Source organism: Leptinotarsa decemlineata, unplaced genomic scaffold (genome assembly GCF_025532065.1).
Source record: "Leptinotarsa decemlineata unplaced genomic scaffold, Ldec_3_MD MMD2_tig00026317_RagTag_RagTag, whole genome shotgun sequence".
In the NCBI taxonomy this organism is placed as follows: Eukaryota; Metazoa; Arthropoda; class Insecta; order Coleoptera; family Chrysomelidae; genus Leptinotarsa; species Leptinotarsa decemlineata.
Window position 1 is genome coordinate 3,359,392 of NW_027412686.1, and position 22,797 is coordinate 3,382,188.

The 22,797-nt window shown below is 33.0% G+C and overlaps 1 protein-coding gene across 4 annotated transcripts in view; it reads left to right on the forward strand.

Annotated features, from left to right (window-relative positions):
* IRSp53 (Insulin receptor substrate 53 kDa) overlaps positions 1–22,797 on the forward strand; it is a 507,262-nt gene that overhangs the window by 443,481 nt on the left and 40,984 nt on the right. For all 4 annotated transcript variants that reach the window (XM_074181873.1, XM_074181874.1, XM_074181876.1 and 1 more), the window contains 5 exons: positions 6,702–6,839; positions 7,297–7,362; positions 8,453–8,644; positions 13,028–13,250; positions 19,614–19,863. In XM_074181873.1, coding sequence (XP_074037974.1) covers positions 6,702–6,839; positions 7,297–7,362; positions 8,453–8,644; positions 13,028–13,250; positions 19,614–19,863 — 869 coding nt within the window. The remainder of the gene's footprint in view (positions 1–6,701; positions 6,840–7,296; positions 7,363–8,452; positions 8,645–13,027; positions 13,251–19,613; positions 19,864–22,797) is intronic.

Genomic DNA, 22,797 nt, shown 5'->3' on the forward strand with positions numbered 1-22,797 from the left:
AAATTATAATTTTATAAAAAATACATTTCAAATATTTTTTTTTATTTTTCTTCGTTTCAATGTCTCATGGCTGAAAACTAATTATTGATTTTTTAAAATTTTTTACAGCTATTCTTGATGAATTTATTATTAACAAATACATTGTTTGCAAGCCATTCGAAATTTTTTTTTGCATCATGTTGATTGAAAAAAATCATGATTTATAGAAAAGAATGGTTTCTTAAAAAAAATTCTTTGTTGCTAAAAAATGCGTTTGTTAATTAACAATCGTTATTTTGAATTAAATATTAAAATTGAGGAACCGTTTTTTTTTAATCATGAATTCTATTGTTCTTTTAGATTTTGGAAAACTTTTTTTTATTATTTTTTTAATTGTTTATTTAACCCTCCAAACCGTAAGCAGATGTTTCTTCCACGTAACAAAAGAATATCGCATACAGGTATAAACCGGAATTTTAAAGTAATTTAAAAATTTGTGAGCATCGGAAATTTAAAGAAGGTTAATGAGTTAACTCAATAAAATTAAATTAACAGAATGACTGATTGCTTCATTTAATTTCCTTAAATTCCGTACAAATACGACAATAAGTGAATGTTAATGATACTCCAACTACTAAAAGTGCAAGTAAAAAAATCCTTATGATTTATTGTTATATGACACGAAGTTTATGTTGAGAAGATTCAAATTTTTTCTTTTTTTGATAAGTAACGATCAATAATTAAATAAATAATAGGACTACAACTTTAATAAAAGGCTCAAATTGTTAATAAATTCATAATGAACAAAAAAGACTCGAAGCATATTTATCATAACTGCAATAGTTTGAAAGTTATTATAATTATAAAAGCGAAGGAGCGAATGAAAAAGACAAGTATCAATGTATCACAATATCAAAAGTTTTATAGAAAATAGAATAAATTAAAAAAACACATAGTTACTTTCATTATAGAACAAAGTATTGAAAAAAAAATAATAATTTTTTTATAACAAAATTTTTTCAAATAAACAATTTAAAAAAGAATAAAAAAAAGTTTTTTACAAACCTCAAAGAACGATAGAATTTATGATTTGAAAAAGAACCGGTTCCTCAATTTTGATATTTAGCAAAAAACGATTGTTAATTACCCAACGCATTTTTAGCAACAAAGAAAATTTTTTAAAAAACCATTTTTCGTCTGAAAATCATGATTTTTTTCAATTACCATAATGCAAAAAAGAAATTTTTGAATTGCTTATAAACAATGTATTTGTTTATAATGAATTCATTAACAATAGCTGTAAAAAATTGAAAAAAAATATTAATAATCAGTTTTCAGCCATGAGACATTGAAACAATAAAAAATTAGGAAAAAAAAATTTGTAATGTATTTTTTATAAAATTATTATTTTCAATTGTCAATAAAAAAATAGAAAATAACAATTTTTTTAATTTGGCAACGGTAATCTATTTTTTTGCCTATTGAGGATAACTTCACCAAAGGAAAAAAATGCCAGAGTTTTAGTTTAATAATTATAGGGATTTTTATATCAACTTTCAATTCAGAAAAAGTTATTAATTAACAAATTTATGATTAACTTTGAAATTGGGGTGAAATTTTTTTTATTGCGGATTATTATTATTATTTATTGATGTATCCCAACATTACATGAATTTTTTCATTTTTTAATATTTACATTTAATATGTTTAAATAATTTTTTTTGTTTTCATGTCAGAGTGACGAAAGGCGCGCGGAAGCCAGACTACCCGCTTTTGGCTCTATGTTCAGGGCTCTGTAAAAATTATAAATAATCGAGATACAGTTTCGGGAGTTGGGATTTTTTTACGCAAATTCATTGATATTTTCAAATCTTTTTCAAATTTCCAAAATTTTGAAAATTTTCCAAATATTAAGAAAAAACTGAAGCCCAATTTTTTTCACTTAATTGTTTATAACTTTTGTAATTTTTATCGGCGCGTTTTCGGACCTTCTCTTAAACTTTCTAGGCAAAAATACGAATCGAATGACACCTTGGTCGTAATTTTTGGACAGGGCTGAAAAATGTTACAAAAAAAAGTACATGTGAACTAGACTGAGAGGACACACTAGGAGATGTTCTACTCAATTTCATGAAAACCCTATAGTACTCGTATTTTTGTTGAATTATGGATAATGAAGACAAGAAAATGTAATCATATTGAATACATTTTGCATAACATTCCTAATAACTCAGTGAACAGTGATGAACATTGTTTCTTTGGACGAGAAGAAAGAAAAGAAAAAGAAAAACAGAATTTATTGCCCAACAGAAGAATCCATTCACAGGACAATATATAATATAATAATGCAGTATGAATAAAGGTTACTCAAACTAAATATATAACAAAAAATTGCCATAGTGGACATTTGACAAATCAAGGAATGAATTTACATATATGAATGAATTAAAAAAAGAAAATTAACGTAATAATTAATTATTATTTGTGAATAACATGAAATTAAGACAGTAAGCTAGATGATGATTTGCTCAATTTTGGATAATATGGTCTTCAGTGGATTGAAATTGATATCGCATTGATAGCAGTGGGTATTATAACTATCACACATCAAATTTATAGGAGACACTTTTCCAGGGTTGGAAATAGTAAAAGGGGTATAGAAAGTGATCTGTCTACGTGGTAGAGGCTTGAGATACGTTGAAGTTGATTTGTTCTAGAAACGAAGGTGACCAATGGAACAATGCAATATTTTGTATAACATAACAATACTTGATGAAAATCTTTGGAGTAATGTGGAGTGGTCAGTTCCTCTAGCAGGGTACTCACCATCAGTTATAAATGCAAGAAACTTCAGAAAACGCCTTTGCACATTTTCCAAGGTTTCCTTTTGTATATTACACAATTGGATACCAAATTGAAGTAGCATGCTTTAACTTAAAGCGAACGAGAGATGTGTAAAGTATAGTTGTGATAATATTGGTGAATGATTGACAGTTGCGCAGAACAAAACAAATGTCAATCTGCTGTCGAACGTCACCCCTAGATCTTTGACAGCTTCTTCACGAAGAAGTATTTCATCCTCGAATGTAAATATGAAGTACGAAAATAATGAATACAGAAACAAAGGAGGGGATTATTTTTGTGACTATCAATTTTCAGGAATCAAAGTAAATAATGCATATAATATACCTAACATTTTTCTCTGTTGTTCAATGTGGAAAATGATGATATTTATCCTCATTCCCTCTTTCACGGACGCAACTGATCTTGCATCTTGACATAGTTTGTTAATTCCAGGACGGTATGAAATATTTCTGCTATAAACTTTGGAAGAGATGTTTGGAGAATTATGTTGCAAGTTTATTTCATATAAAGTATATGAGAAAATATTATTCTTGGAAAGTTTAATGGAATTAATTTGCAAATGCTATCGAACAGCCAAGTTGGAATTGCAATATATTCGAGAAGTTTGATGAACAGGAAATGGAATTCAATTGAAAAAACAGACAGCTTTCTGTCGACAGATTTCACTATTGGAAAATATGATAAATATTGCTCATGAAATATGAGAAAAATCGAAATATTTTTAGTGACTATTGATAAAACCTTAACTGAGTTGATCCGATTCCTAACTTTGTACCTTCGAGACCAATCACAGATAACGAAATTCAAAACTTCAAAGTCGTGTTTCTCATTTATTTTTATTTGCAAGTGAGTATTGAGAATTTACCTAACTTTAAATATGTTCTCTAATGTTGAACTCAAGCATTGAACTGACAGTTTGTTCAGAAATGAATATGAAGTGTAATATAGAAAACAGAAATGAAAACTTGATTTGGAAATGTCTGTGCCACATCAGAAAATGACAATGTAGGGACTCGTGGACTGAAGTAGCAGAGTTCAAATCCTACTAACCGTAGATTTTCTCAAATTGTTCACAACCACCTAATTGTCGAACTATAAAATTGAATATATATTCCTGATATGCATCATGGAAAAAGTATAGTATTCTGCTTGTGATGGATGGTCCTTGCTCGCCTGAAGGAACCTTCATTATCATGAATAATGTCCATATTTCTAACTCGTTGAATAACATACTGAAATATGATCTCTAGAAGTTAATGTTATAATACGACGTTGTTAGAGGTGAATATTTATTTTTCAGAGTATATATCTGACTCCAAGTATGGATCTTTACAATTATCATTCAAAAATCAATACGTACATATGTATTAAGAAAATACCTACATAAAAATGTATTTTTCTTCATGGATTATTACTTTTCACATATCGACATGTTGATGATAGACACTATCTTGCACTGACGAGTGGCCAAACAGCCCGAAACCGGTCCGCAAGTGTGTTTCAATAATTGAAAATCTATTGCGCTAGTTGCATCGCCAACAGCATATGCAGGAATGACTTCAGTGAATAATCCTGCACTGACACCTGCCGGATGTAATCCAATGCCCTTCGTGCTATTAGCCAGGGTAATAGTTGTTTTCTGATAGTTGTCAGTCCATTAACCCACAGTGTACCGGGTAGAGACTGGCCTGAACGAATTGTTCTTCTAGATTAGATTATTTAATGTATTATTACTTCTATTGTTAGTCAAATTCGAATATTTCATGCGAAGAAGCTTCTGGAAATCATTACAAATATATGTTTCCTTTTCAGCATATCGTATATCGATAAAATCGTATTCCGTAGCTATATAAACAGATTCAGCCCATTTCACACTCAGCAAGCAATTCCAAACTCCATCGAATAAAAACAAAACGTATCAAATAAAACTTTTTCGTTCTACCATATTACTACCTACATCAATTCGAAAGTATATCAGAAACAGCCTCTTTTAGAAACGGCACTTTTTATTAAAATTTGTTAGAATATTATTCAGTTTCAAATAATGAATATACGAGTATTCCGATTCATTCAGGGTATTTCCTAGTTTCCGTGAAATAAGTGAGGTAGTTACATGGAAAATGCTTTTATCAATATAGTTTTGGAAATAAACTGTTTCCAAGATACGGGGTTTCGAATTTTTCGAAAAAAAATTTTATGAGTATTAGTATTGTAAATTTCTCTCAATCATTTTGATGAAGTTTTAATCTGTTGTAACTATTCTATAGTTGCATCAACAGATATCTCTCCATTTTGTTCAGTATCATTTCCTACAGACCTCAATTTTTTCCATCGATTTTTGTAACCACATCTATAACAAATTCAGCTATTTATTACAATAAAGGTCTATATTTAAAAAAAAAAGTTAATAATGAAATATAATGAACGAAAAATCGCATTGCATATTGCTTAACAAATTTGTAAATTTTGCTGATATACCGATATATGACAAAGAAAAGAAAAGATCTAGTATCATTCAGAATTCTTCCACTCGACATTGTCGGTCAAATTTTGATACCTTTCGTTATTTTATGTTTTTTCTATCCGTTTTTGAGCCATTCTATATTTTATTCTCACGTTAATAAATGTCCCATATTCATATTGTCACAAGATAAATAATCTCATTATTGTAGTTGTCTTGACAAAGTTGTGAAAAATATCGCGAGATTGACATATATCAAAGAGTTTTTTTTGTAACAGTCCGGGTATTGACTGCAACCTCAGAAATTGAACCAATTTGAGTTTATTCAAAATATTTAAACATTTAGAGATTTTATACTTTCGGATTTTATATTAAATGTGTATTTTTGTAGTAAACTAAGATTATTATTCACATCTTTTCACAAAAAAATAATATCGATATTGTTAATACTATTTACAAATATAAGCACTGAAATGTTTTCCCAAGTATCTCAAAATACTTTATATCTTGACTATCTTCAAAAGGAAAAATTTCGAAATTGATCTTTCGCTGAGAAATTTTCCAAAAACCTAATCGCCCAGTTGTATGCTTTTATAATTGTATTTTATAATTACTGTATTATTATTGTATGCTTTTATAAATCCATATAATTTGGTGATTAATGAACTACTACTACCTACCACTATTACTTTCAAAATCTATGGAAATCGCAATACGAGCAGACAAAGAGTACAACAATTTTTTGAAGAAATTCTCTGGACTCAACATAACTGAAGACAGGGAGCTCTATGGAATTCTCTTCTGCTGAAATTTCCAATAAATGAGTGTACTTCGGTCGTTGACATAAGCTGCGAGTAGTGGAAGGTGAAAAATTCCTTAATATTCTTGAATATTCTGGTAATCAAATTAATGAAAACAAATCGCCAATATAAATATTTGTCAATGTTTGTGTTGGTAACCCTTAATATCAATGAATTTTGAGTCAAAAACGTTATTTCAGTCATCATTCGTAGAACTCTAAGAACTCTAAAACTGAAGTTTCAATGGGGATCACATTTAACATTTTTTTTCCAATGGAGCTCTGCAAAAATCTGCTCATTACAAATGTTGATGTTATAATAAAGTTATAATTCCAACTATATAAGAATCACCCTGTACCTCACTCAAGTGATATTACTTTCAAATACGGATATAAAGGAAATACAATTTTTACAACTATAAAATGAATGTTTGGAAACTAGACCCCTCATTTGTCATTGTTTTTAAATCTCTCGAAACAAAAGAACAAAATTCAAATAAATGAAGTGCAAACTTACCGGACAGTACAAAACGGAATGAATCGAGAACTTAACTTGTTAGGAAAAGTAAGATTGAGTTTGATGGTCCGTTGTTTCAGTCGGAGCAGAAACGATTTCTACAACAACATAAACAACGCTCCGAGACGTACAGCAAGGCGGCTGCGATGATGAAGAAACAAAGGAAGAAATCTAGAGGGTCCACTAAAACCGGACTGGCCATGGATAAGGAACTTAAGGTAATAGTAGTTTCGCTTTATAGTGTTTATTTTGTTTCCCGTTTCCTTAGCCGAATGGCTCGACGAGATAACAACTTAAATTAGATTGGAAATGCATGGGTATTAGACGGTTCTGTGGGGAACTATTGTTTCCCGGATTGTTTCCTGGAATCGATAAATATTCACCGTTACTTCCGTGGGGTGAATATTTTGGACAAACAAAATAAATAATTCATTGCTGTAGCACTGTCATATCATCATTTTCTCAATATGATTCACTAAATCTGTTATTTTTTCTGAAAACCCTGATTTAGTCATTGAAGACAGTGAAGTGAAGTTTTTTAAAGTCATCATATTTTGAATTTTACTGCACCAAAGGTTCCAAACAGTGCATCACAAGTTCATCATATTTTGTCTATATCTATATCACAAATCATATTCATAAAATATAAAATGAATTGATAAATTTTTTTTCCAGAATATGCAAGTACTGGAAGAAGAAAAAACAAAACTTGATGCCTTTTGTGAACAAAGTTTAAAAAATGTAAGTATATCCCCAAGTTTTTGAACAACATATCAAAAGGAGGTATATTTTTTGCAGGAGGTTTATGAAAAAAAAAACTTTAACTCTCACTTCTCTATATTTATACGAAACAATCCTAGAAAAATTCCTAATCGAAAAAGAAAGCAATCAAATTTAAAATCAATAAAATGAATACAGGGCGTTCCTTCCACCAAAAACTTGACCCCTCTGTAAGTCAGAAACGTATGTATTATAGAAAATTTCAGAAAACACATCGATTTTTATTTCTAGGAAGACTTAATCTGATATAGAAATCATACCCGAAACATCACCCCCTTGCGGTCAGCAACTATTCCCCTATTGTTTTCAATGGCATGGGGGGATCGATTGATACATAATTCGAAAGATTTTATGTTCCTCTATTACTTCTGTGATTTTTTTCGGAATTGGTTCATTCTTTATTGAGAAATTGAATGGTGAACGTTTTATTTAAGAAAAAACAGAAAATTTGCTGTCGCTCATTTTATTGCAGAAATCAACAAAAATAATATCAATGGCAATACAATCAACGAATAAACTGTTCAAAATGACAGAAGTGATAGAGGGATTGAAAACCTTTCAAATGATGTATTACTCGACCCCTCATGCCATTGAAAAAATAGAGGGGGTAGTGGCTGACCGCAGGGGGGTGGAGTTTCAGGTATGATTTCCATATCAGAATCAGTCTCCCTATAAATAAAATTTGAAGTGTTCTTTGAAATTTTCGGTTACACATTCGTTTTTGACTTACAAGGGGGTCAAGTTTTTGTTGGAACGCCCTGTATATCAAGCATAGGAGTTACATTCAGACACAAATTGGAAAAAAATCCGTCTCGAAACTTCCAATTGAATGGTGGAGAAACACGGAAGTAAAAGTCAGAAGGTTTTTACTCCATAAAATATTCATTGTGTGAAATGTTCAAAATTCGATTCACAAAAAAGGAACATGAATGTGCCGTCATTCACAGACATGTAAAATTTATAGTTGATTATCAACTCAGAACTATTGAAATGAAATCTTGTTTTGAAATAGCATAAAATTTTTACCAATTAATTTTTTCGTTTTCTGCAGGCCATGACACAGGAGAGAAGAAGATATGGATTCGTTTTGGAGAGACAGTGTTCTTTGTCAAAACACTACCTCTCCTATTATAGCCATGGTGTTGACGCCTATCAAGAAAATATCGAAAAATGGTCAGATGTAGCAAAAACAAGAGAATATCTACCAGAAGCAGTTGAAAATATCTTCAGTAACAGACTAAGGGTAAGAATTTTGCGAAACGTTCATTCAGTCAATTCGTCATTTGGAGTTACCAAGGAGGATTCACGAATTCCTTCATTTGGAAATATGCGACCCCTGTAATGACAAGTATAGACATATAGGCAGATTCTCGTGAAAATAATATAAAGGACTTTCTATATCAGAACAAAAATACTGTCTTTCAACATGCGTTCCGCATGATTGCATCATCGAAAAATAATGCCAACTTGATTAGCGAAATACGATGTTTTTATTCTGGAGTGAGGAAAAGTTTTTTGTTAACTAACCCCCATTTTCTACTATGTACCATTCTCAACGACTGTGTTACTATTTTCATAATACATTCGATATAACAATCCTGTTTTAGTCTAATAAATTTTTACATAGCTCCCATTTCGACTGTTACAAAATTCAATATCAGCGCACGATAATGAATTTGATGATGATTACAATGATAATAATATATATATATATATATATATATATATATATATATATATATATATATATATATATATATATATATATAAATATATATATATATATATATATATATATATATATATCTATATATATATATATATACATCGGAATTGAGCTGAGTTCCAACTTTGGATTCAACCGATTTCTTTAACTAGATAAATTTTATACTTTTGACTTATTAGCCATACGTAAATATGAATAAAATCTTATATGAACATAATCATTACAGATTTCAAAAAATATTGAATCAAAAATATATTTTTTGTTGGTTCCTGGTAACATTTATTATTATCAAAAACAGTTACAAGATTTCTTGTCCAATAGAAGAGAAGTGTTCGTATGCATTTTTGCATGTGAAACTATATAATTTCAAAAGAATTCACTTGAATTATCGTTATTATTGTCATTCAGAAACAGTTGAGTTAGCAAAAGAATACACATGCGAAATCAATAAAGCACTCGATAAAATACATATTTCATATAGCATATTTTTTTTTCGAGTGGAAAAGGGGTAAACAGTAAACGTTTGTGTTTGATCAGAGAGAGCTCTTGTTTGGATGATACTTTGCACTCGGTACTTCGAAGAGAGATAGTCACACAAATAAGAGTCGTACGCAATTTTCAGACCAAATAATGACGTAATCGATCAATGATGTTTCTATTTTTTTATACCACACAAATTGTTGTTTTCAAAACTCATAAACTGTGGGCAATTCTTATTTCACAGAGGAAGCTACTTTGTTAACACGTCTAGAAATTGAATTGTTTGTCAAAATTTTGAATTAATTTGTAATCTGTCTGTTTCGCTCACTGGAATTTTTAAACTGCCGCATATCGAAGTTGAAGAATGAAATATAAAATATGATTTTGAAGGATAAGTGGTAAAACGCTGAATATTTTCATAAAATTGATCCAAAATCTTAACATGAGGTTTTCACTATCAGTCAATTTCATAAATAAAAGCAATTTCTTATTGAAAAGTCAGGTTGTTTGAGGCAGTAGCATCATCGTTTCATTTTCATCAGTTCTCATATCAGACGCACAAACTGATAAAGCTTGTACATTGTTTCGTCGACCCAAATGTAGTGTGATAGTCATTTTAAAAGAAATATGTCGATATTTTCCTACCCTCTGAGTTTTACAGAAAAAAAATATGATTTCTCGATTACCCAATATGAAATACTATAAAAAATCAACCAGTATCAATATACAGTGTCACCGATAAAGTCCGCATCAAATGGGAAACTTTTTTATTTATCGTTTTATGTGAAATTTGATTTTGGCAGTAGATTTTGCTTGAGAAATGATGTCAAATGGCGTCTACAAAATAGGTCACGTGATTTCCTTAACCTGTCAAAATTGACATTTAAAAAAAGAAACATCGAAAAATGACATTATTCTTCAAAATATCCAAAAATATCAAAGGATAAAAACATTTTCTTTTGTAATTTTATACCCACACACCAAGTTTCAAACCCATAATAAGTATTTTATATTTTCACTATTTTTCCGCATTCCTGCTTTTTCTACTTATCAAAATTTAAGCACACCTGTACTAAATCATTTATTTTAACTGAACTCGTCACCGAATTTCTTTTTTTGTAATATAATAATATTTTAAGAGCCTCTTTGATGTTAAAAACAAATTTTGAAAAATAAAAGTTGTCAAACTTGATGCAAAGTTCATCTAGTTTCAACGGGGCTTTCCAAACTATACAGTACTTTAGTTTTTTAATGAGCAAATGGCCTCACAATATGAATTAGAACAAAGCGGAACATTAGGAAACAATATCTCAGAGTGTTTATTGTTTTTTTAACAAAAAATACAGTGGAATTTAATCTTAATTAAAAGGAACTGAAAATAAACATGTACCTATACCTAATAGCAAAAAAACACGAAAAAAAGACTCACGACATTAAATACACTACATTTCTGTATGTCTTCCATCGCGTTCTATGCAGATAATTGTCCTTCTTGATACATCTTTTATTGAGTTGCTGATACTCACAGGGTTTATGTTTAAAATAGAGTTTCTAATAACAGTTTCTAAGTGATTCACGTCACGAAAAGGTCTTTGTTTATGAACGGTTTGTTTTAAGTAATCCCACAAGAAAAAATCTAGTGGGGTTAAATCTAGCGACCTAGGCGTCCATATTTGCTCCATATTTCGCCCAATAACTTTGCCCCTAAACATTTCTAATAGTTTCTCTTTGACTTGTCTTGAACTATGAATAGGATCCCCGTCACATTGATACCACAGACTGTGTCTTATTTCAACCGGCATATTGTCCACTATATCACTGATCTCAGTATTTAGAAATTGCAAATAATCCTGAGAAGTTAAATTGTGTCTAAAAAAGAATGGTCCCTTTACCTGATTATTTAAAACACCGCACCACACATTTGTTTTAAATGAATATTGGTCCCGACATTCTATCACAAAATGAGGATTTTCCTGAGCCCACCACCTACAATTCTGGGAACTGACTACGCCGTTCGATGTGAAGGTAGCTTCGTCGGTCCATAGGATTTTGTAAGGAAATTTTCTGTTTAATTCTACTTCTCCTTGGTACCAGAAAGAGAAATCTAGTCGAACATCGAAATCTCTTTCCTCTAAGGTATTTATAAATTTGGGTTTGTAGGGTTTGAATTTATTTTTATGTAAAATTGCTCTTACGCTTTCTCTTTGAACGCCAGTTCTATCTACAATATTGGTAATACTTGATTTTCCCTGTTCGATAACATCCAGGCAGACAGCCAACTGAACCTCATCATTATTGCGTGATGGATTATGCCGTTTTTTAAAAGTATTTTCAACTGAACCAGTCAGTTTAATTTTTTTTTAAATCCTACTCACAGTGGATTGCTGTACATGTCTACCAGGATGTCTTGCATTAAAAATATCAGCCACTTGTCGATGCAATGTGTTTTCACCACAAATTAGCACAATTTCAATTTTTTCTTGTAAAGATAACATATTATTTCAATTGATATACATTACATTGAACTAACGGGCATTAATTTATTCAGTGACAGTGACGTTTTCTAAAACATTATGTAGTTTCATATTTTTTCACAGCCTACCCAGTTTTTTTTAAATTAGTGTTGTTAGCGGAATAGGTAAATGTAAATACTATGAGTTTTTTTCTTTTATTGAATGGGCTTCAAGAATCACGAAATGATGTTTCCTAATGTTCCGTTTTGTTCTAATTCATATTGTGAGGCCATTTGCTCATTAAAAAACTCAAGTACTGTATAGTTTTGAAAGCCCCGTTGAAACTAGATGAACTTTGCATCAAGTTTGACAACTTTTATTTTTCAAAATTTGTTTTTAACATCAAAGAGACTCTTAAAATATTATTATATTACAAAAAAAAAATTCGGTGACGAGTTTAGTTAAAATAAATGATTTAGTACAGGTGTGCTCAAATTTTGATAAGTAGAAAAAGCAGGAGTGCGGAAAAATAGTGAAAATATAAAATTCTTATTATGGGTTTGAAACTTGGTGTGTGGGTATAAAATTACAAAAGAAAATGTTTTTATCCTTTGATATTTTTGGATATTTTGAAGAATAATGTCATTTTTCGATGTTTCTTTTTTTAAATGTCAATTTTGACAGGTTAAGGAAATCACGTGACCTATTTTGTAGACGCCATTTGAAATCATTTCTTAAGCAAAATCTACTGCCAAAATCAAATTTCACATAAAACGATAAATAAAAAAGTTTCCCATTTGATGCGGACTTTATCGGTGACACTGTTTAAATCGTAAAAATATTTTCTTTTGGGCCTTCATTCGAACCTATCCGAGAAAGTATTAGAGAGTTCTCATTCATAATTTCATGTTATGTAACTACATTTACGATTACATGACTCATATTTTTATTGATTAACTTTTTGCAGCAAATTTCCGTGTGGCAGGACGAGGACCTCTATTCAAATCCCAGGAGTCCAAATTTTGAAGATGACCGAATGAGCATAAACTCCCAACTGAGAAAAACTAAAAGTATGGACGCTTCCTGTCTAGATATACGTTCGATCGGTGATGCTGATTCCCCTGTGAATACATTGAATAGGGCAAAATCAGAGTATAACCTGAATTCATCACAACATTCAGTCATTCATGGTGAGTTTATGATGATTATTTATTTCAGATTCATTTTGAATTTGTCTTGATAGTGAAATAATTCCTTGATTGACAAAGTACTCACCAATATATGTTATAAAAAATCAATGAACAGTAAAATTTTCAACTGAATTATTAACAATGTTTTGAATCTATCTAGAAAGAAAATCACATTTTTGGAAAAATGTCAACGTGAAGAAATTCAAGCGGCCTTATTTTAAAGATCGTCCCCGATTCGATATTATAAGTTTTAATCCGTTTTAAAAATTTCCAGTTTGTACCATTGTGTCTATAGTGATGTGTGCATCAACTGCACCTGTAATGCAGTAATTTGAGATTTCAGAGGACAGATAACTTACAAATTTATTTATTATTTGTTGTCTGATGAGAAAGTCCGTGGTAAAATCTTCAGTACACGCCGGAGTGTTGAAATCTGAATTTCTGCTGGGCTGCAAGCACCAGAAATTCAGATTCAACAACCCTCGACCAGTAAACATCCAGCCATGACAGCACTGCGGGTAAACTTCCTTGCAGGCCCGGAAAGCAAAAAAACCAGGTTCCACCTTCCGGAAACGCTAAGAGAGGGATCAGCCATTCGAAAAACTGCCGCTGAGTTTCAAGCCAGCCAACAGAATCTCCCACTGGCAACACTCAACCCACACCAGTGCAAGAAATGTGGACAGGAAAGTGGATATCAGCGCCCACAACTGCGACATAAGCAGACCTGCAGACAGGCAGCATTGCATCCATTGAGTTGAATACCCCGAAACATACGGGAGATCAGGATGCATGAAAAAAGGGTCCAACCCGAGACGTACCACAATGAGCTGCAGGTTCGCATACCCGGAGAGGAAGGAGTGGTTATGAAATGCCTGGCGACCATAGAGGTATTTACCACGCCAGCAAAAACCATTTTTATCGTATATGGAAAATGTCACTGAACTAACCGAAGACCAGAGTCGTTACAAGCGTGGTATACCGCTATACGTCTCGCTTCTGGCCGAAGCAAGGAATGCCGCAAAGAGGAATTCTCTAACAGGTCTCTTTGCGGGGAACCAGAGCGGTACAGCCTCAACTTTGAAAGCCAGCTCATGAATGACTGGAATGGATGCAGTGCCGCCTATGGAGGAAAGGCAGAAAGGAGAACAAGGTAACTCCCTATCGGACATCACTTCAAATCTATGTGCAATTGACGAGAATATCACACCGGGTGAGGATGAATCCAAGTTGGAAATGACTACTACCGCCATCCCTACAGCTTCATCTAAGCTAGACGATACCGTGGCTAGCGATGGCCTGACGTATCAAATGCCCTCTGCTGCCAGCTCTTTGCTGGCATCTCCACCATCTGAATTAATAGTGAAGAGGTCGGCAATAAATTGCTCCCAAGCTGCTGGCCCTTCTAATATGAAGTTAGTTGGCGCTTTGCCTCCTTCTTTTTACACCGGGTCTGATAATGGTTCTCCTTCATTATAAGTGATGAACAGATCGGTTGATGAAATTGATCTGGCACTCCAAGAAATTATTTCTTATGGAATTCGAAAAATAACTTTGAAAAAAATAAGTTTATTACCTCTCTTCAAATTCATGAAATAAATATAAATATACAGAGAATCAGCGTGAAAATTTCTAGTCCTTGAATTCAAATTATCATCAGGATCGGTGGTATGCGTCCTTTACAGCGGACTTTAGATTCGTGGAAGTATGGAAGTTCAGCTGAATGTTTAATATATGTTTAAAATGAGTTTTTTCCGTTAACCATCTATCGTCGAAATTTTACTAGCTGAGAACTAACGAGATATTACCTTTCAATGTGTGATTCCTGACACGGGTTGGGTTTGAACTACCGACTCACACACCGGCCGATTGACTAAGTGAACGAAGCACCCACGTGTAACCGCCCGGCTGCCGATCGAGCTGGTGAAAATGATCTCTTCTGCCCAGCTGCTTTAGGAACTGCTGCCTCATATCAATTCCATTTTTACTTGAAATTTCAAGTAAAGCGTCAAGAATGCGATGAATCAAGATTTTCCCCCCTGAAAAGAATTATTGCCATACAACATGGAAATTTAGTGATACTGTTCAAGCATTCATATTCGCTGGCGATTAACGACCAAAGACGGCATTTTTTTATTTTCCATAGATCACATCAATTGACAAAAACGGGTTGTTGATGAAATGTTTGAACAAATTTTTTCCTGAGAAACACCTAAGATAGTGGTAGCAATGGCGAATCCCTTCATGAAGATGAAATCTATGAAATAAAAAAGAACCTCGTTCAACTCATAAACAGAAAATAGTTTATGAAACTTAGCTAACAATATCGATTATGTTTTGCGATAGATGCAGGACAGAAAGAATGCTCTGAAGACTAACTTGAAGTCATACCAAACAGAATTTCTTGAACTACTGAACCTGCAAAAATTTTAACTTCATGATATCTGTTCTTTGTAACAGTTTGAAGTGTCGTACAGGTTTTTTTTCAATTTCGAAACCTGTCTCTTGCAAAATCCCCTCGTGAGGACATTTGAAACATACATCATAAGAGTGGAAGTGACCACATTGGAAGTGTCCAATGAATAGCAATTTTTGAAAAATTCAATTCGTATCAATGTTCATATATATATATATATATATATATATATATATATATATATATATATATATATATATATATATATATATATATATATATATATATATATGGGGATATTTTAAAAAATGGCAATAATTTTTTTTAGATCGCTTTAGGGAAAAAAAGTTGACGGGTGATTATTAAACGAATGTAACTCACAACAAAATTTATTAAATGATCAAAAATACTGAGTGCGCATATAAGCAAAACTAAAAAAAATATGACTCTTCTTTGGCACCCCGAAAAAAAATCATAATACAAAAAAAATTGCAATAACTACAAAGTATGGCCTCCACGCTGGTTTATTACAGCCCTACATCTATCGTGCATCGACAAAATGAGATTGTCAATGTCTTGTTGAGGTACATTTGTCCATTCAGCGATTAAAAGCTCTCTCAATTGAAACGTTCTGTGAATGTTCCCCATATGCGGAGTAATTCTTCGTTGAAGCATGTCCCACACATGCTGGATGTGCTGGCCATGGCAATACATCAACTCCTTCGTTGGTGAGCCAGTCAGTCACTAGACGCGCGACATGTGAACGAGCATCATCGTGCATTAGGTGGAAGTTTTCACCAACAGCACCAGCAAACGGACGGACGATAGGTAGAAGAATGGTGTCGAGGTACTGTCGAGCTGTGAGGGAGCGATTTAGAAAAACGAGATCGGTTCTGCCGCCGATCATGATTCCGCCCCATAGCATTACTGTACCACCTCTGTATGTGTGGACTACCTGGACGTGTCTCAAACGTTCATTATTTCCAGGTCGTGTCCACAGTCTTACTCGACGAGAATCTGGATGAAATCCAAATCTGGATTCGTCTGTAAACAAAACTGTGGCCCAATCATTTGCATCCCAGTTTTGATGTTCTTGACACCACTCTAATCTTCTACCGCGATTGCCTCTCGACAAAGGTGGACATCTAAGTGGCCTTCTGTTGTGGATATCTGCTTCATGCAGTCGATTTCTCATAGTATCACGACCAATGGTTACCTGATGCGTCTGCTGCAACACGTTAACCAACTCAGGTGCTGAGATTGTCGGTTGTCTTCTTGCGGTTAAGACCAAAAATCGGTCTTGAACTGCAGTTGTAGCGCGTCCTCGCCCTGGATGTTGTTCGGCTGGACTGCCAGTTTCACGGAAACGCCGCCACAATCGACTGATAACACTTTGGGAGACCCCCAAACGAAGAGCTACATCATTTTGTCGCATGCCACCTTGAAGAAGCCCTACAGCTCTATTCATCTCAGCCAATGGTAAGTGATGGCGTTCCATGTTAAAGCACAATATTTCCAGTTTAATTGCTGAGCAAGAACTGCATAGAATGTACAAACTCGACACTTTCAGATTATTCATTTTAGCCGAAAACTTACAGTTTGTAAAAAACTTGATAAAAGATTAGTTACCATTTTTCCAGGCTTTGTTCAACCCATAGAAATCCACAGGGTGGTCGAGTGTACCAATTTAATCGAAATTAAAGGACCTCATGCATTTAATTTTATGATATTTTGTATGTTATAAAAATATCCGTAGACTTTTCCGATGTATATATATATATATATATATATATATATATATATATATATATATATATAGATGGAAAAACAGGTAACAAATCCATACAACGTACGCAAGCGAAACTATATAAAAACACCACAAGAAGAACCTAACATCAGTTACACCTCTCGGAGCGAAGCAGTAACTCGTCTTGATAATGCCATCTGAGATGATGGCGAAACGTCGACTATCGAATAGTACACAACGGATGAACACCCGGAAAAACAACACATAATATTCTACCATCCGTCAAAACCTACAACTTTCCGTTTCTTTAATGATGATCAGGTATAATCCATTGATAGGAAGGTATTGTTGATATTATGTTATCCACTCATTCAAAGTCTAACAAATTTTTAAAATAATAGCCTTCAAAAAACTGATATCTCACTCCATGTTCCCGCTTTTTCTACAATTTATGACGAGTTACCCAGAAGAATTCAAAACTTTCAAAAGAATTGAGATTTCATTTCACATGAGAAATTGAACGATTGTGTTTTCAATTTACCTTGTTTACATGAAAAAAGTCGGTGAAATATCAATTCATTATAGGTACGACATGAAAGTATCGGTGTTATATTCAAATAATCAGGAATCTGAAAAAAAAAACAGAAAACCCAAAGAGTTAATGCTCATTTTCTTGTCGAGTAACAAATTATATGTTTATCAACCTTGTGAATATGGAATGTACCTAGTTGACATTGCTGAAACAAGAAGCTGAATATGGAAATTCGAATATGAACTACGACCAAGGCGATCTCAAAGAGATTACCGTACATTTCTTCGCAAGTGTACAATAGGAAAGATGATTCAACTTTTCAGTTTACACATATTTATGACTAATAAGAACTCTCTCTACATACTAAGGAAGGTTGAAAACCTGAAAAAATCCATGAACCTCCACTGAATTTTAATTTCTTGAAACATATGTTGAAATAATTGAAGTATAGCCTGTATTATAGAAATATTCCCTTCTTGTAGAAAATAATATAATCTACTCCCATGTCTACATTTTTCATTTTGATTCGACTTCAAATCGTTACCAGTTTTATGATAATGTTATTCATTCAGTTATGGTTCCAGTGGGGAAAGAATATAACATATTTCATGGTATAGAAAATGATGAAATGTAGAATTCACAAGAGAGAATTTGTGGTTCATAAAATAATAAATCAAGAATCCCATTTTGAGGCGAATGTCTATTTCCAATATTGGAATTATTTCCCATGTATCAGACATCGTTACATTCCACTTGATCATAAATACTTAAATTCTCAAAACCCATCAACATAAATGATTCCGTTAGAAATATAGAGATAACATCAGCTTATCCTGGATAATTTTGAAATCTGAAGAATCGTGAAATGAAATTTTGTTTTTTCTGATGAAAATTTCAATGACAAGTACTACAAACCTTGTTGATGTGTTGGAGACATTCATAAAGTAGTTATACATCACCTACTCGAAACTGATCAGTCAATTATAAGGCCACATATCACTCCGAAAATTAAATATTTAGCGGCGACTTGGCGCAGGTGATAATGTGCCCGAATCACAATTGAAAGGTCGAACCCTACGTCGACCAAATACTTTTTTATGGGAAAATTTATCTTGTTGAAATTTGGATGATACCGCAACGTTACAATGGATGACGGACTACGAATATCCATGTTGCTGACTAGGTAGCTCGGGGACTCATTAACATTGACTGAAAACTATTTTAGTATCCTGATAATGCTATTTTGGTTATCAAATCGCACGTCGAGAGTCAGCATTTTGTTCTGGTGATGAAAAGGTGGTTTCAATAGATACTCTTATATTGTTTTCTAGACACGAAGAAATCCACCAACTAGTTGTGTATAAATCCACGAATATCATATTAGTACAATTTTGACAGCAATAGGTTATGTTAGGCAATTGAAAGCCCCATTGAGATCAGAAAGTGAATTGTTTCATAATCTACCTTAAATTTCTCTCAGAATTATTCGAATCAGACTTCTCGTTCAGAAGTTACGACGGTTATAAAAAGCTATGAAAGTTACATGACAGAAATAAAACTCTGAATTGCACCCGTACGAATTACCGGCTGTTCGCTATTCATCAATATTTTGATAGAAGAGTGTGCGATTTGAAAAAACTTCAAACCTTCATTATTTTTTTTCTTTTTAAGATGGACACACACCCACCCGAAGACCGAAATCGATGGCCGTCCCTCCGCCCCCTGCTTGGGACACTCAACTGGCACGTGCACTTTACGCCTACCTGTCGAGTGGCGAAAATCAACTCAGTTTTTTGGAAGGCGACCTCATTGCCCTCATAGGAGACAGAAATAAGGGATGGCAGTTCGGAGAGAACTTGCGGACACAGTGCAGTGGATGGTTTCCTTTGGCGTATACCGAGTTCTTAGATGATCCTACCTTGTGAGTATATTCCGAATAGTTTGAATTGAAATCACGAATGAATTTGCCTTATGAGCACCCCATTAACGATGTTAATGAATTACATGGTGACAATTCTTATACATCTGAAATGATGTATGTTCAGAAAATATTGGGAATTTTTGGATTTCACGGGTTTGGAGAGTAATGTTGATATATTCGTACACGCCTCTGAAATATGCTGTATTCATTGTTCACTTTGTCTATGGCAGCGGCTTAGGTTGGACGTGATTTGAAGGGTTTGTCGATTTTGGTTTGTTGAAAAAAACTAATCGAAGAGTTTGTATTTTGAGTAAGTATATGAAATTGTGAGAAAGTGTATGAAATGTTATCTAAGAAGTACGCTGAGTCTGCTATCGGTGAAACAAAAGTTTCATACGCGTTTCCAAAATGCCCGTGAAGACGTTAAAGATGACGAACGCCCTTGACGCCCAGGCACACCAACAAACGAAGGAAACGTGAAAAAAACCGTGTACGTCTCGGGATGCCCTACAGTAGTGATAATTTGACCTAACAGCATGCAAAAGAATAGTTTTAGGACATTTATTCCAATATTTCTATACTTTTTATTGTCATCATCAGGGAAACTACAAGAGCTCATTCTTTACATCAAGGTCAAAATTTTATTAGTGGTGCCATTCCTCTCAGTTGAGACAACTCAAAAACCAGTTTCATAGAACACTTAGTTGAGATGTATCATAAAACACCCAATGGAAAAGAAATTGACAGATGATTAAAATTGAAGATATATTAGAATTTAAATTTATGAATTTCACAATATGAAATACTGGGAATTGAAATAAATTGAAGCTAACATTTAAATATTATTCATTTTCTCACACAATCATAATGAATCACAAAATATTAATTACTCATCACAATTGAACCAATATAATAATAATAATATTTTCTACACCTTTCTTCCTTATATTACAGATTGGTCAGAATTTTCAAACCTTTTGAGAATATCAAAATTACAAATAAGACTGTTTTAACTATTGGATCTATCTTCACCAAATCAATAGAAAAAACTTCAATACTTCAACTTTCCGACCTAAATTATTGTATATCGTGCTTCAACTAAAATGGAGAATATATTGGACAAACAACAAGATCATCAAAAGATAGAAAAACATCTCATAAAAGTGATTGTAGACCAGAAAGATGTGGTTTGGGTAATCACATAAATAAAGAAGGTCATTGTATGGACTTCTATTCTACAAAAATACTAGCAACTGAACAAAACTATCACAAAGTATATTTTCAAAGATGACCTTCATCTCACAATCACCTTCATGCTCTCATAAACAAACTGATATAATAATAATAATAATAATTCTCTAGACTCTATCCAGATCACTCTGTCAAGATGGTCGTTCTGATTATTGGAGTCCTTGGTGGAATGATGTCTTCTCTACTCTCGAATCTCAAAATCATACCGGCTTGCCGCACTAAGGCAGAAATCTTAGCCGCACAGATGCAGAAGGCTGTCATTCTTGGCTCACTGCGTTTGCTCAGGGCACATGATTCTCGGACCCAATGATCACTTACCCCACGGTGTGGGGAGTGGTCATTGGTTGATTATGCTGGCGCACCCTCCCGAATGTATCGGGGCTTCGGGGGATAGGGCCTGACCAGCGCACACTACGGTGAAAAAAAAAATAATAATGATACCGTCTTTATTATCTTCTAATACATTCAAATCAAATTAATCATGTACAGTTCATTTATTATAAGAAGACAAAAGGCCAAGTTCAATTTACATGTTGACAATTCATCATTCAATTGCTCTTCCTCCTAACCTCAAAAATGTCGCTTAGTACGCAAAGGAATAAACAAAAAGAATTTTTAAATATCTTAAAATATTATGACTATTTATAGATTTGTAACAGGTAGGTAGCTATTGGGTCATTAATAGTTTGAAGATAATAAAAATCGTTTGAAATTTATATTAAAATGATTGAAGTCATCTCGTTTCATGGGCTCGAGAATGTCATTATAAATTGCACAGATCTGGTAGCTGAAAGCCGGAGTTAGTCGGCCTTTATACCTTACATTAATATTATGCACATCAGTTCTAAAAGTGATTTTCTGGTGTAAGTAAGACGGCACTTTACTATTAATTATTTTGTGAAACAAAGTTGCAGCATCTAACACTCTCCTGTCGTTCATATTTAACCAGCCGGTATCCTTCAGTTTATGTGATATTCTTTCTCTTCTTCTTATACCAAAAATTAACCGTAGGCAGGAATTCTGAACTTTTTGTATCTTTTTCTTGAATTGGTTGGTTAAACATGGACCATACAAAACATCAGCATAATTGAATATAGATAAAACTAATGATTCGCACAAATTCATCTTCACCTTCATGGGTAGGAAATTTCGGTGTCCATATATAATTTTGAGTGAATAATATGTACGCCGAATAAACTGATTAACCTGGCTTTCAAATGTCAAGTCCTTATCTAAAATGATGCCCAGGCTTTTGGCTTCTGGAACAACCCCAAGTACATGATCATTCACTACTACTTTCACAGATTTGCAAATATCATTTCTAGGGCCTTTTGGTCCGAAAACAATAACATTGGATTTACTACAATTTATATTTAAGCAGTGATCAGAAGCATTTTTCACAAATAATTTTAAGTCACTATTGATCTGAGTACACGCATTATCTATCATTTCAGGTGAGAAGCTATAATACAACTGGGTATCGTCTGCATACAAATGTATATTACAAAATTTTAAACATTTTGCAAGTTGAGATGTGTAGATAGCAAACAAAAGGGGTCCCAAAATAGAGCCCTGTGGCACTCCACATATCAACTTCAAATATTGTGAGCTGTTTCCTTCTATGGTAACCTTTTATTGACGGTTGGTGAGATACGATCTGATTAGTGATATAGCATTTTTAGA